Source organism: Hemicordylus capensis, chromosome 1 (genome assembly GCF_027244095.1).
Source record: "Hemicordylus capensis ecotype Gifberg chromosome 1, rHemCap1.1.pri, whole genome shotgun sequence".
In the NCBI taxonomy this organism is placed as follows: Eukaryota; Metazoa; Chordata; class Lepidosauria; order Squamata; family Cordylidae; genus Hemicordylus; species Hemicordylus capensis.
The window spans coordinates 98655176-98671661 of NC_069657.1; the positions used below are offsets into that span (position 1 = coordinate 98655176).

Genomic DNA, 16486 nt, shown 5'->3' on the forward strand with positions numbered 1-16486 from the left:
CAGGATATTCATATTTTAAAAAACAAATATGTTCTAGAATGTTGACTTGAGACTTATTCATCCTCAAACAATTTAAAGCTGCCAACTATTTGCAGTGCTGTATCTTAGAAACACAGTGCTATGGAAATCAAATATGGTTAGTCAAGCAGTACTAACAGAATAGGGTGTGAGTGATTTCCGTGTCAAACGTAGACAGAAGTCAGTGCCTTTCCCACAATACTGATTTAGCAAAAGATTAAAAAAAGTTGTCAAAATATTCTAGCGAGACATTTCCATCTATAATCTTCCTCCATTTTCAAGTTCTGCTTGGCACGACTGTTCTACCAAAGAAACCAGCATAACTCAGCCTTTCTGTTTTGCAAATTTGGTTTTTAGTTGGCACTCAGATTGCTTGGTTTTTACGTTATACTTATTGCATGGTGTTTAGTAGTTCTGCAGGACACAGCCTTTAAACACTGAGCATTCACTGTAGAAGGCCCTATAAACAGGGGCGTAACGATAGGGGGGGCAGGCAGGGCACGTGCCCTGGGCGCCACTTGCTAGGGTTAGGGTTAAGTACCCCCGCCAATCCCCTGCCTTTGCAGAAATTAAAAAAAAAAATTGTGATTTTGTGTGTGTGTGTGCACTGCATGTTGTTGTGAGACAATATGGACAACTCTTTTGAAGAATATGGTATTTGGCAAACAGTACAGTTACAATATGCCTGCGCTCACCTTAAGAGATAACTGTGCATTTATAACTGTAAAGTATTTGAATTCTTTCCCTTAGCCTACAGATAGATCCATTCTTCTTCTTCTTAGAATGGTTGTAATATTTTTTGGAACCAAATAATTAATATCTTTGTACCAGTAATATAAAATAGACAACCATATAGGAATCTTTTTGAAAACTGAAATATTCCATATTATTAAAATATATCTAACCTGAGATGTAAGAGTACATCATTAGCTGTGTTGTGAAACCAAACCACCATGCTGTTGTAGAAAGAATCCTCCATGGTATGTGTGTCAGTCAGATGTATGTTTGGGGGGGGGGGCGCAATTTCAGTGCTTGCCCTAGGCGCCGTTTTCCCTAGTTACGCCTCTGCCTATAAAGGAGATGAGAACACGCTGTTGCCTCTGTTGCAGTGTTTGTTGTGCTCAAAACATAGCCCCTGGAAGTGTCGGTCCTTCTCTTTCAGCCCCCTCATTTTTTAAAAGACAAGTGGAATTGGTTTCAGTCACCTTTACTGACTAATCTTTTATACAATGAATCCTTCTTCAGACTAGCACCTGGAAAGCATAACAATAAAGCATGCCACGACTTGTCAAAGCAATATTAATGGAAACCGCAGATCTGAGGGACGCTTTCTACCACTTTGTCATCAGTCTTCTAAATAGCAACAGTATCAGCACAACTCCCAGCTAATCTGTACTTCATCTGATTATTTGAAAACACACCCACAGTGAGCTGTTCCTCTTGGCTGTATCATGAAATGGTACAAAGGTGTTGGCATCGTTGGTTGTTTTTGATAATGCATATTTTGTACAAAGGAGCTGAAGCACTGAGAGCTTTCCCAACATGACTGCTCTGATCCTGTGATACATTTCTGCACAGGAATATGTGCATGGGTTCTAGATGTGCAATCCACTGTCAGATTATGTTGTGCACAGACAAGAAGAGATTCACTGTCCTACTTTCCGCACATGGAAACTCACACAGGGTTCTGCAGCGTGTGGGTAATTAAAGAATCCTCTGCCAGTTGGTATTGGAAGAGATGATTTCTTGGTCCATTGCTTCATGTGCATGGTGTTGCATATTTGAGCACAACAGAGAAGTAGCCCATATAAGAGAGCAGGCTGGCTAGCCTCATCTTAGTCCAAATGTCAGTACTTCTCTGCCAGCCTCAAACTACTTTGTATAGTATTACTGTTGTGCAACTCTTTTTTGTTGTGTATCCCTGAATTGAGTGTAGTAGTTCTACAATTTTTTAAAATAAGTTTTTAGTAGTAAAGGCAACCAACCATTCAACTGGCTGTCATGGGAGAAAGTAGATTGGTTATAACGTGCAGCTGTAAACTAAGACTGGGTATGTTTCTAAAACACAAATTTTATCCAAATGCAGATTGGTAGGTCTGATGTACTAATAATGGAAAGAAATTCAATAGCCTTTGCTTTACTCACAGGTGGGCTAGATAAACGCTCTCATCTATAAAAGTAACAAACATATAGAATTACAACACTTATGTAGGCAATAAACTGGTTCATTAAAACAATCACGTTGTGAATTACAGGTCCAGCTAGAAAATGTAAGTATTCATGGGTTGCAGCAGAGAGAGGAGATTCTATAATGAAGATGCATCTCTTCTAAAATAGCACAGCTTCAGTGTCATGTATCCAATGGGTCCACTTTTTGCCGGTTCAGGGCCTCTAAGCAGCAGGAGGCTCACATTTTTTTCAGGATTAGGCTGGGCTCACTCTTTGGCCAATAAATAAGCAAGATCAATTCTGCCTTTATAGGTCAAGGTCTATAATATGAATGGTGCAAGTTCAAACTGCCGACATATTTGAGGGAAAGAAGGGATCTTCCTTATGAAGGTCCTCTTGCACTCAAGGCCATTCCAGGAAGATTATTGTTACAGATGTTTGCATTCATGGGTGCATAGAGAGAATGGTGCAAATCCAGCATTCTTATGAGATGTGTAATAGAAACAAGCTGTAATTCTGGGAAGAGGAAGTATATATATTCAGCAGCCCACCAATTTGAACAATACTTTGCCCACAGGCCTGACCACATGTGATAAGCACTTGTGTGTCCTGCCATGAGTTTAAACTAGTATTTGCCCCAAGTGTAGAGGAGTGGTTCAGATGAATCCCACCATGCGATTAGAGAAAGGCACAATGGTATGCTATGAGTGGGGGAAGGATGTGTGCACTCTTGGCATGCACATACCTTTATTGTGTTGCGGGAACCAACACATCAATTAGTACTGGAAGAGCATGGGACAAAACAGAAATGAATGAAATGTTGTATGTTGATGCAGAAATATGTGTGCTTTAGAGATTTATGTTCAGATTCAAACACACAACCAAAAAAAGCCACTCACCTCATGCGGTGAACCAACCCTCCACCCCAGAACTAGCACATTGGCCCACCTTGGAGGACTGGTCTACTGGATAGACTGGTCCCCCAAGGCAGGCCTACGTTCTTAGTCTTTAGTGGAGAGCTGGTCTACTGATTGGAGTCGGCAGGTAGATCAGCCCTCTGCTCTGGACTTTGCGTGTTGGCCTGCCTTGAAGGACTGGTCTGCCCGCCGACCCCAATGGTTAAACCAGGTCTCCCTGGAAAAAGAGGCCTCAAAATGGCACTCAAAACATTTTGAGTCGAAACTGGGCTGTTTTGTTTCAAGCTCATAAGAGGTCCTTTATTTTAAGGGCATTTTGTTTCAAGTTCAAAACACTCGAAATGGCCTGTTTTGAGCTTGAATTGATTCGCACTCCAGTTGATCTGCACATCTTCTGTGGGATCTTCTGGTAGTATTTTTACCAAAGTATATCCAAATTTTAAATGTAAAAAGTTATATGATTAATCATATGTCTGTCTTATGTGTCTCAACTTTTCACTGTCTGATATGTCTAAGAACAAAATGCATTGTTTTAATGCCTATAGAAGTGATGGTGCATGGTGAGATTTGTTCATAAGAGTGAATGGCTAGATATTCATTATACAAATAAATATTCAACAAAAAACTAAAGGAGATTTATATGCTTTTACTTAAAAAAAGAATCCATGAAAAGGAGCATTATATAATTTTCTAGGTGGTAATATAGTATTATATACAAAACCCTTTTTCAAAAAAATGTAATACAAAAGAAACTATAAAACAAGTATATGCATTTGTTGTTATTTAATGATCTCAGAAAATAATGAACATTTATAAGTATATAGTCTTAATAGTTACAGGAATGTCAGTATCAGGCCAACGACAAATTAAGATAATTCTTTACAATTTCTTTCCCATTATTTGTTTTCAGAATATTTGTCTAAATTGGGCTATGTACTTTTAAAATTGCAGGTTGAGAAAGCATGACATGGACTATATATTTTCTGTGGATCTGTACATTCAGTCTGCTTTCTAGTTAAAATAACTAGGGTATAATCGGATAGGATACATTTTCCTGTAATGTAAACTAGCTAGAGAAAAGAACATGTAATTTATAAAGGGATTACATTTTGTTCATAAAAACAAGATGCTATTACTTATTTGGTTTTCTTACTTTCCCCCTTATATGTACCAATCCAACAAGCTTCTATGTGTGGATTACCTTTCTGAATGTGGTCCTACCTGTGTGGGATGGGAGTGGGGAATGCATCCAGCTCCTGCACAGAGAACAGGTGGTCAACGCTTTCAACTCAAAGGTTACATACCCAGATATTTGCAAGCAGACATGGGTTGTTCTGCTGTGAGGTGGCTTCCGTTTTCCTCCACTTTTGCCCCTCAAGCACATGTACAACCTCTAGACTGAAGACCAAACTGAATTTTACAACTGAGAGTGTGCAAAAGTATCTCTTATTTTATATTACTTTTCCAAATAGCAGCCATGATGGTGGGGTTATCTATGCCAGGACTGTAGTGTGGGAGAAGAGGGGCCCTAGTCAGTCCCTTTGTACCATTTTCCCAATGAAAATCACTCTCCAAAGCACTTAGGAAGACCAGTTATGCACAACATTCATGTATCTATATTGTGAAATCTAGTTTGACCTTCAGTGATATTCTCTCCACTCCTGAGCTCCATAGGGCTGTCGGCTTTGTTTTGTTTCAAGTGTTTATCTGCCCACACATTTGTTAAGCACAGGGGCGTGGGCCAGTGGAGCAGGGGGGATGAGCGCCCCTCGGCTGCCAGGGTCTGGGGGAACTACCAAGGCACCTCCTCGCTCAGGGTACCCCCTCCCTGTTCCTGCACCTCCCGCACCCAGCGGGTGAGTTCACCAGCTGGTTGCATGAGGCACACCACTCTCCTTCCCTGCTGGCATTTCATTGAAACGCTGTCTGGCTTGGGGCTTTCCCCCCCTCCCTCACTTTTAGCAAGGCAGCGAGGGGGGAAACCAAGCCAGCCAGCATTCCAATGAAACACTGGCTGGGAAGGCTCCCTAGTGGCCACTCCCACCGCATCTACATTGGATGCAGAGAGCATGGTCAGTGCCCCAATCAGGCCATTCAGCCCCATTGCCAAGTTTCCCCACACCAGTCAGCAGTTCATTGAATTGCTTACTGAGGAGGGGAAACTTTGCAATGGGGCTAAATAAGCCTGGCCTGGCACAGATCATACCCCCTGTATCTAACTTGGATGCAGGGGGCGTGGCTTGGGCATGCGCATGCTAACATGCACACAGAAGTCAATGAAGAAGGGAGCCATCGGTGGGACCTTGTCCCACAGCCTCCAGCAAGCTCCCTACGTGCCTAGTTCAGCACTTTGTTTTTAAATGGTTTTTAAAACAATTCTAACATGATTGAAATAAGGACTGGCCAATCAATGCTGTGCAAATTTGGCTTCTGATAAAACCTGAAGAAGAGTCAGTTTCCTCTGAGCTATGTCCAGGCAAGAAGGTTGTATATGTGCTGAAAATGCAGTGAACACATTTTCACAGCAGGCTCACTGTTAAAACTATGTAAGTTTGTGCACACCCTAAAACAATGACAACTTATGGATGTAACAATAGGGTCAAACTCTGTCAGAGTTGACAGCACTGACCATCTGTTTGGCAGGAGATTCTGTGCATGCTGCTATATGTAAGGATCTCTGCACTTTAGATGTTGCATGTGGTCAGTCCCAGCACAACCTGGGGTTTAGGTGAGAATTTAGGTGGTGTCTTATTTATATCAAAAACATTGCAGTTTAAAGGCCAAGAACTAGTTCTGATGCATACCCAGAAAACTTTCTAGTCTAATCCAAAACACTTCGACTGCAGTTCAGGTGTTGTGCACAACTTATGATATGCACTAAAGAACTGCATATAGTGGCTGACATGATGAGGAAGAATTACTCAAAGTAGTCCCATTGAAATGCATTTAGGCAATGCATAATGTCCTTTTAATTTCAATGGGGCTGCTTTGAGTAATTTTATTTATTTATTTGATTGATTGATTGATTTCTATACTGCCCTTCTGGTCAGCCACTACCCTCTCAATCACCTTGCCCAACCAAGGGAGATTGCAGACTGGCTTATAACTCTCCATTAAGGAGTCCAGGGAAGGACTCTCCATTAAGGAGTCCAGGGAAGCGGTCTAACCATTGCCTCCTTCAAACATGGAGGCACCCTACCCTCCCTCAGCAATTCATTTATGATACTGACTAGGCCACCTCCAACAATCTCCCTGCTAGACAGAAGCAGCCAAGTCAGACAAGGATCCAGAGAACAAGTGGTAGGCCACACCGCCCCAAGCAGCCTGTCCACATCTTCAGGAGTCACAGATTGAAACTGATCCAATCTAATACTGCAAGAGGGATTGCTGGACACCTCCTTTATAGACCCTGCAAAAGTAGCGGAGTCCCAAATCGGCCTGAATATAGGAGATTTTGTCCACAAAGAACCCATTAAAAGTGTCACAGCAGAATGCAGAATGCTTCCGGGGACTGGTTTAACGCAGAAGGAGCAGAAATTAAACTCCTCAGAACCTGGGATAGCTCTGCTGAACGCGAACCTGCGGATGCAATGTGCACAGACTAAAATCTTTTTTTGCTACATGCACCACTACCACATAAGCTTTCAAATGTGTCCTATGCTGCGTTCTGTCAGATTCGAGCTGAGTTCTTCACTTGCATTCTAGTCACCTACCTAGCCGCTTATAATGTTCCTTATCATGTCAGCCAGTGTTGCAAATACCATATGGACCTGCCGTCCAATCTGTAGCGAGAGATGGTGGGAATGTGGACCTTCATCCACATTATTCAGTGTCCTTGGATGGGCCACATCCACATCATGAGTGCTTGCATATTTACATCCATATCCTTGCATATAGGTTCTAAGAATGTTTTTGTGTTGTTTTTTTTTTAAAGTGACATTCCTGCAATTCAAAATATAAGAAGCAGTTATAAATAAAAATAAGCCCTTTATTAAGAACAATCTTTGGTTAGATTGAGATTTCAAACACATTTGGACAATATTTGGTTAACATAATTCACTTCCAGATAAAGCATTTTTTGGACAAATTATATTTAAAAAAATTAAATTCATTGCATTCTCAGTATTGCAACCAATAAATATTACAAAACTATGCAGTGAGTTTGCTTCTATGTTAAATTATTTTGCAGCAAAAGATTTTCATTGAAATATAACAATCTTGGACATTTGGTTTTATAACAACCATACAGTAGGTTAACTTGCAATATATTTGCCATATACGGCAGGCTGTGAATGAAATGAAGTTTTATTTCACTCCCTAAGAAAATTAAATGTCATCTGTAACTTATACAACATATAAATAATTCAGTGTATGATAATTCTGTGCTACGGTTCACAAGCAGACAGATCTTAAACTAAAAATATACCGTACATGAGATTTCCATGGACTGCACTAAAAGGCTTTAGATCGTGCAGGTAAGATAGAGCTGGTGCACTGTCAGGAATATACAGATACCCCACAAAAGGCTTTTCACTGTGTGCATGTCAGAACTGGGAGTCTGCCCATGGTGCCTACTCCCTCTGGTTCTGATTCACTGAATTTGAATATATGTTTGAACTTGATATATATTCCAAACTTCATTTTAGACAGAGCAAATATATCTATATATGTTTAAAGAAGAATATTCTCTTGAGCCTGCTATTTTTCCCCTAACTATTTCTATCTGGGTGTCCTGCATCACTGGGCTTTTCTGTCTATAACACTATACAGTATTTGTGCACAGCAATCAAAAACTCTTGTCTTATGTTCTCTTCATTTATGTACCAGGCCTGACACTAGGATCCTGACAAAGGTGGTCTCGGTGACTTTCAAGTGAGATTCTCCTTCTGGGTTACGTTCCCTCTGTAGTGATAATGGAAAGAATGTTGCCATGTGCCTTAGCTGTCCGGTCCCTGTTACTGGTGCCATTTGCCAAATGCGTGGAAATAGCAAGGGAGAGGATATGATAGTTGCTTGGCAACTACAAAGTTGATTTCCCCAGTTTTCTCCTTCCCCCTCCCAGGAACTGGATACTGCCAGAGAGAATGAAAGGTTAGCCCTTCAGTTGCTATGAAGCAGGAATTGGTACATGGTAACTACTATAAAAAACACTTGAGGGCCAGTTGCGGCTTTACGTTTTGTATTTGGGCACAAATAACTGCGTACAAAATAAACTCGCTTTCCATCAAGTTTTTCAACTTGAATCTAATGTGAGTGAAGCATTCTGAATATTCGGAAGTACTATTTAAATGCAGGATATTGTTGTTATCAAGTCTCAAGGGAATAAATATTGACCAGATCCTTTCATAGCTGCTGCTTACAAGAATTTTAAAGAAGCATGCATTCAGTTGTATAGTTGTGTGCCCTTCAGATTTGATGAAAGACATGACTATTTTGTACTTAGTTAACCATAGCCTCATACAAAATGTAAGAGGCTTTCTGAGCTAAGGGTTGGTTTCTGGTTTGCCTAGATAGTGATGCTGCCATATACAAGCAATTGTGTGCTGTTGTAGTAAGTCTTATGGTATATTTGCATATGCAAACTGGACAACTTCTTTCTGCAGAAAGAGAAATGCACACAAAAAGGACATTTGGAGAAAGATGCAAGATATATGCATGTGTTTTACTGAGGCTAGAATCCCATACACCAAAAGGAAGTTGGGGTGGATGGTGCTAAAATAAAACAGATATACAGGCTATATCAAAAGCCTGCTGGAATGGCGAGAATCAGTAGGATCCAATTAGACAGTGAGATCCTATTATTCTTGAAAATAAAATCTATAGAAAAGTCAGGGAAGGGTGTATTGGGGTGGTGTTGCTTTATATGTCAAAGGACCTAAGGAACTAGAATATTTTAAGAGAACTCCACCACATAATCACTAGAGGTGGAAATGCCTAATTCAAAAAGTGATGTGGTACTAGGGACATGCTATTGCCCCCACTAAAGCGCTAAAGGTAATCTTGATCTTACTCCTGGTTTTTTTTTTTTTAAAAAAAGAGGATCCAGCTCTCTCCAGGGATACCCCAATACTAAAATCTCTAATGTATTTGTAGAGAGGCATCACTCTCAACTCCATCTGGTGTGTTTTCCATCCTTCGCCTTGACTGGCCAAACACTCTCCTGCATTCGTTCACTTGCTGATCCCTGTTAGCCTTTTGGCCTCTCATTTTCACTCCTCCCTCCCCATTCCCTAGTTTCATTTGCTTCTCCTGTTGCCTTCTGAGTTGCCAGGGAGTAACCAACTGTACCCACCTTTTTCTCAGCTCCTCTGCTAACCCGCCAAAGCATGCTTGGTGTCAGTGAAGGGCTTTAAATTCTAGCTCGCCCAAAGACAAAAAGAAATGCAAAGCCAAGATCAAACCAGGAGCCACAGTGGGTCCCTTTTTCATTAGCAGTTCTCTCAGAAGCCCAGCCACTGGTGATGACCTCTCCTGAAGACAACTGTAATGGTTCTTAATTGTATTGAATCATTTCAAATGATTATTTTCAATTCAGTATAAATGCGATTAGGAAAAAATAAATAAAATTTAAAAAGACAAAAGGTCCCAGTTGCCAGAAGCGGACATATCTTTCTTTTATACAGATTCTTCAGGTGCCCCCAAAACATGAATGAGGAAGCAATTATTTGGAACATAGAAAGACTCCTGGCTGGGTTAGATGAAGAATCCATCCAAGTCCTGTTCAGGTATTACAAAAGGCAGGGATGCTGTACTCATGTATAGCATCTCCTAAGGGCATGCTCTGCTGCCCCTGTCCACAGTTACAGTGTATGTCTGCAGAGATAAACACTGTATTCATGACAGATTCTTCCCATGATTGAAATGCTAGATTTTTTTCCAGTCATGAGACAAATCTATATACTTGTGTGTAGTGTGTTTGTCTCTTCAAGCAAATGCAAACAAACAGTAGAAAGTAGGGGATGGAGCTCCTTATCCTGTCAGCATGGTGGCAGAACATCAGAGCACACTCGGAAAGCTTTATGAGAGTATAGATCCCTATGTTTTCTTATACCTGAAAAGGGATCTAGTCCAACATCCTGGCTCTAACTATAGTCAACCAGATGCCTCTAACCAGAAGCCTACAACCAGGGCATAAAGCAACAGCGCTCACTATTGCACGTCCCCAGCATCTGTTATTCAGGTGTACTATATACTGCCTCTGAACATGGAAGTTCCATTTAGTTAACATGGCTTATAGCTTCAAACTGCATGTTACAACAAACACACAATTAGCACTTGTGTGCATTTTTAAATGCTGTATAGTAGCTGCTCAGACCCATTAGTGCCAATGGGAGTTCTTTTTTTAAAGGAGAAACAGCAGCCATGGGTGGGAGTTGGTGGTATTCAGAACAGGAATTAGGCAAAGGGTTAAAGCCTCCTTCTGGATCAGCATGGCTGATAAAGCCCCCATGGCTGCTCTTTGGTGTAACAATGCATGTAAGCACTGATCATACACTCGGATTATGTAGTTTGACTCTTCCTACATCACTACATCTTGAAGTATTAAGTTCTGGAATTAATTATGTGCTGCATAGAATAATACTTCCTTGGGTCTGTGCTGAACCTACTGCTGATTAATTTCATTGTGGGGGCAGGCAGGGTCTGAGTTACAGAATTACAAATTCTGTATAAATTTCTAATTCTGAAAAATGTCTCTCTGACTGTCGCTGGATCATCTAAAATGGTTTACATCTCTCTCATATCTCCTATTATTTGCCCCAAATGCTCATCGGGAAGGTATTCATCCCTTTGATCATTTTTGTGTGAATGTGTAAGATATGACTGAGGGGCCAAGAGACAAAGGAAGGAATTAGAGAAGGAATAAGGGGCCAAAATATGAAGGAATTTAGCAGGGATTAGGACTGTGGGTTATAACTGATGAAATGTGGGTTATAACAGATGAACTGTAGAATGTTGTGAGCTATGGTGGTCTGGTTAATGAATCTAAAGATATTTTTAGGTACAGGATAGCCTAAAAGATGGGATGTTTGGCTCTACTGACCAAGGATGACATCTGAGCATAACTGCCTAAGGAATATATTTACTTAGTATATTCCTTCAACAACAAGGTTTACAGGTTTGTGGTGGGCAGTGCAAGTCGTGTAGCTCTGTGTGTGCTCTTCAATTCAGGGCATATTTTAATAAGGCTCTTCAGTGCTTGGGGAAATTGTGCTGTTACTAATAGTCTTTCTTGTCCTCTGGACCCCCTCTGGAATGTGCACGAGACGCTGTGTAGGACTAATCTGAATACCCTTCCACAAATTGTCCATCTCTTACGCAAGAAGAAATGAAAGTTCTTCAAATGAACTGCTCTCAGTAGTGCTGGGATAAAGGTAACAATGATTCTATTCTCTGACCATTTTGTTCATTATAATGAATTAGTGCAGCTGAAGTGATGAATTCTGCCAAGGTGAGAGAGCCCCAGATGGGAGAGAAAATCATTCTGCCACTGTTTTACGTAAGAGAAAATATGATATTATTCAGCACATATAGGCAAGGAAACTCAACAGGATTTATGCTTGCAAAATACTCAACAGATTTAAATCCAGAATGTTTCTGCCACAGCTTTGCAAGCAGAGTACATTGCTTATTTGGTTTTGCATATTGTAAGAGCCCCCATACAGCTTATCAGGAATGGAGTGCCCAATGATTAAAATACTCGTAATTTGTTTTACTTTCTGTCATTTCTCAATAAATAAGCTAAAGTAAAATTCTAAGAGTACAGCCTACAGAATCCTGTCTGCTTTAAAAAAGAAATAAAAACAGTGATCGTTATTAACTAATCTTGAAATATATATATGTAAAAAAATCCCTGTATTACTTCTTGTGCCAAAAAAAAAAAAAAATCTTGTTAGAAACAGAATATGGTCCTCCATTTTTGTAAGAACATTATTTCTCACGTAGATATAAGTGAAATGGTTGCATATGCTTAAACATGCACCAGGTTGTTAAAGAATCAAGTCCTATCTTTTAAGTAATGGCTTGTTTATGAATGGAATGCCCCAGCAGAAAACGACGTCCTTTTTTACACTTCAACATGGCATGAATGGCAGGAAGACACACTCCCTCTGTGGCTTACTGATGATCTGGGGCTGTGGTTACAGTTTTCACCTTTCTTTTTGTCCTTGTCCCTCCAGGTTTCTAGCAGCTGCAGCTTTCCCTGCTCTTCTTTCATGAAGACCTCCACCATCAGAACTTTTTCCTTATGGATTTGCTGACTAATGTCCTTGGGAATGTCTGGGATAATCCAGTCCACAATGTCACTCATAAACATGACCAAGTTCTGGAAAAAAAAAGAGAAAATTTAGCAAAGTCAAAACTAAGCTCTTGATCTAACCAAGCACTTTTAATTTCCATTGATTTCAACTGAGAATTGCTAAAACAAGCATTTGTTTTATAGCTGCTTCCCTCATAAAGGTAGAGGTAAAGTGTGCCGTCAAGTCAATTTTGACCCCCTGCGCCCACAGAGCACTGTGATTTTCTTTGGTAGAATACAGGAGGGGGTTACCATTGCGTCCTCCTGCACAGTATGAGATGATGCCTTTCAGCATCTTCCTATATCGCTGCTGCCCGATATAAGTACCAGCGAGGATTTGAACCAGCAACCTCCTGCTTCTGAGTCAAGCACTTCCCTGCTGTGCCACTTAAGGTGGTTGCTTCCCTCACAGACACAAGGAAATCTTATGTGGATTTAACTAAAGGTTTATTCAGCAACAATTCCATTTTCTACTTCTCCTTTCCCTTCCTGTGTGCTTTCTGACTCTTCCACCACACTCTCTACAGGATTCCCTTTGGGACAAGTGTCTAAACAAACAAAATGCAAAAGATAAGTGGATAGAATACAACAGTATTGTTCACTGAAATCAACAGGACTTAAAATGTCCTTAATTTGGCTAGACTTTGACCCAGATTTGTGTTCCTAAACACACTCGCTTGCAAGTAAGCTCCATTGAAATAAATGAGAATTGCTTCTGAGATTAGAACTGACGTGTTAGAAATATTTTTTTTGGAAACTTGTGTTACAGATATGTGAAATACATGTACAAATTATACTTCTTTCTCTGCATAAAACACGTGACTACATATTTTTAATGGCCTGTTGCAAAACCTGCTGTCTTTAGATGCAGTTCACTGATGCTTGTACCCAACTGCAACTATGATTCTTCAGAACAAATTTTGATTAGACTTTTGATTAGAGTCTGCTTTATAAATCTCTTTTCCCTATATGTAGATTAATTTAGGCAAAGTATTAAAAAGTGTACTTTGCAACATGAAAAAGGTGGCACAAATGCATTTCCCATCTCGATTCATGTCTAAGGAAGGCAGCAACTGCCTGAATCTATCTGTAGCAGAATACATGTGTCACTCTTCATTTTCTAATGCACACAGCTTTTCCTACCCAGAGATTGATCTCTATGTAGGAAAAGGCAATGTATGAAGTGATCATTTCCACTTCATACATTCATTTGAAATGGTCAAATAGAAGAACTCCATTTTGATTTTGTATCACCACCACCTTTTAGACAAGTGCCTGATGCTAAAGATAGTAGATTGTCTACAGGTATAATATGTAGCTGCTATTCCTGCTCCCTGTAACTCTGTCCCATCTTCCTGGAACATGTAGTATAAAACAAAATAGGATGCGACATCATTGCACTTGCATTTCCCTGCCCCCACCTCACATGACTGGCTATTGATGGAGAGGCCCCAAAATGCATCTTGTTCTGTACTAGATGTTACCAGGAGGATGGATGAAAGCTACAGAGTAGCAGCAGCAGTTCCATGACTCTTGAAATGTCTAGTTGTATCCACTATGACCATCTAGTGATGGAAAACAAGTTCTGAATTGGGAATTTTTCTTTTCACCACTGTCCATTAGCTGCTATTTTACATAAACCAGAGGTTCCCAAACTTGGGCCCCCAGATGAGTTTAGACTACAAGTCCCATCATCCCTACTCACAATGGTTGATGGGTTGAAGTCTAACAACTTCTGGGGCTGATGGGAGCTGCAGTAAAACATCTGGGTACTCCTTTGAAATCCCTTGCATTAACATTTAGTATGTCTTCCAGTTTCTGCTAATCTTATTGTTTGTAACTGATGGTAATTGATGGCCAAAATAGGATGGATTTGGGTCATACGTTACCTGGAAAACTATTACAAATGCTAATCTTGCTGCTAGCACAGCCCAAAAATCCTTTGCAATATCATATTTCGTTTCAGACCATGGTGGTTCTCGATAATCTTTGTATCTTTAAAACAACAACAGAAATACATAATTGACTGAGTGAGTAGATTCCAGTTGGGATTTATGACTGAATAGACAGCAAATGCTAAATCAAAACAATTTTTTAAAAAAACTTCATTTTACAATATGGTCTGTAAATAGGAAGCAGAAAGTTCAGCACAACTGAAAGACTTCCAAAGTCTATGGCTCTGAAGCAATTTGAAAAATAGTCTTTAAAAGGTTTTGCTTTCTGTTCAGAGAAAACAAAAGCTTTTACAGACATTATAAAACCTTTGTACCCAGGTCTCTCCATGATTGAGAATACTTAGTGTCCAGTGTTGTCAGTCATGGGAAGTATTTCTCCCCAAGTACAGTGTTAGTCTCTGTATACAAACACTGTATCTGATGAAATTGGGAGGGCGTAGTTTAAAGGTACATCAGGGCAGGGCTTGCTAGCACACTCTAATTGGCACTGTATCCAGATACAGTGTCCATGGATTTATAACTTCTGAACAGGGCTTTTTTTGACAATAGCTGGGCAGCTGGTGTGTTAAATCCACTGACTGCGATGATGAGGAAAATTACTCAAAGTAGCTCCATTGAAATTGCCTAACTTGCCCTTTTATTTCCAATGGGACAACTCTGAACAATTTTCCTCATTATGTCAGCCATTGTCAATACAGGTGGACTTTGCTATACACAGATCTAGCATCTGCAGTTTTGCGTATCTGCGGCTGGGTAATTGACACCCGACAAATGTGGAAAACCCAACATAAAAGGGGTTAATTTCATGTATCCGCAGTTTGGAAATGGCCAGAAATGACCTCGGAGGTCATTCGTGGCCACCATTTTGTCAAATGGAGCCATTTTGTGGCTCATTTCATTTTAAAAAATGGATTTTTCCATGAAAAGAATAATTTGGAGCTCTGGGGGGCATTGCTGGATTGCTGGAGGTCTGCGGAGCACGGTAGGGCACTTTATTTCACCTTTTTGGATCACTTCCCACTGTTTTAACATAGTTTTTGGCCCTCTGGGAACCTAACCCTTGTGATTCCACATACTTAATGATTTGGTATTTGCGGTTTCCTTATCTGCAGTAACTGTGGAGAATGGAACCTCCACGAACACTGAGGTTCACTTATATGTTGAAAATATTGTCTTATTTTGTTGTGCCATATCCACCTTTTGGTTTCTTTGGAAATTTCTTAAAGCAAGAGAGAACATGCGTGTTTATGTGAGCTGTTTTTGAATAAAAAGGCCTTACTCCATGAAAAGGTCTCCTAACTTAGAGCAGTAATGGGTTCAAGTCAACAGTATCCAGGCCATCATCTTTAAAAATTGGCTGTCTAATGACCCTGGCTAATTTTTCAGATGAAAGTTGATCCTTTCTGAAGAGTGCTTGGGACTGCCTCCAGACTAAACGTAGGCTGGCATTAATTGCTGTTAGGTTGTTGGCAACAGACAACAACTAGACATTAAGGCTATCACATTAATGCCCCTGGGGCGGGGGAAGGCAGAAATGAACCTACCTTCTCCCCAGACAATCCACATACGTTGGTGGGATGTGCAGATTGTGTGCCCACATGATCTGTGCTGCTCCAAGCAGCATGGATCTCGGGAGGCTGAGACAATGCATCCCAGCCTCCAGATATCCCACAATGCGCCACACAACGAGTGTAGTGCAGTGAGGGAATCCCCCATGACGGGTGCTCTAAGTGCTTGGTTCTGTGTGTGCTCAGATTGCATGCAGCCCAAGCACACACACAACCGTTTACCACACTCATGACCTTCTACCCGGGCTACCTGGGAGAGTGGTGCTGGGATCAAGGCCAATCCCAATGCTCCACATGAGCATCCCAAACCAGGGTAGCCTGCTCTAGCCTGGGTTGGGCTGCTCATATGCATAACCTTATTATTGTGTGCATAGCTTATTCCACTCCCAAGTCTACTGCAGAGAAGCCTGTGAGCGTAGGTATGTGGGGGGAGAAGTTGCTGGGAGGAGCAGTACAATGAGAGGTAGGAATGGAACCTTTAAAGGCTCTGCTCCTGCCTTGCCCAATTTGGGGCAGGCAGGCAGGAGGAAGAACACTGCTAGAAAAGAGGGAGTGGCTGCATAA

At 40.8% G+C, this 16486-nt stretch overlaps 1 protein-coding gene across 10 annotated transcripts in view; it reads right to left on the reverse strand.

Annotated features, from left to right (window-relative positions):
* Positions 1–3735: 3735 nt before the first annotated feature.
* The window catches only part of ANO1 (anoctamin 1), a 272685-nt gene continuing 259934 nt past the window's right edge, over positions 3736–16486 (reverse strand). For all 10 annotated transcript variants that reach the window (XM_053265870.1, XM_053265841.1, XM_053265879.1 and 7 more), the window contains 2 exons: positions 14289–14394; positions 3736–12426 (listed from right to left, as the gene is read on the reverse strand). In XM_053265870.1, coding sequence (XP_053121845.1) covers positions 12169–12426; positions 14289–14394 — 364 coding nt within the window. In that variant the 3' untranslated portion in view covers positions 3736–12168. The remainder of the gene's footprint in view (positions 12427–14288; positions 14395–16486) is intronic.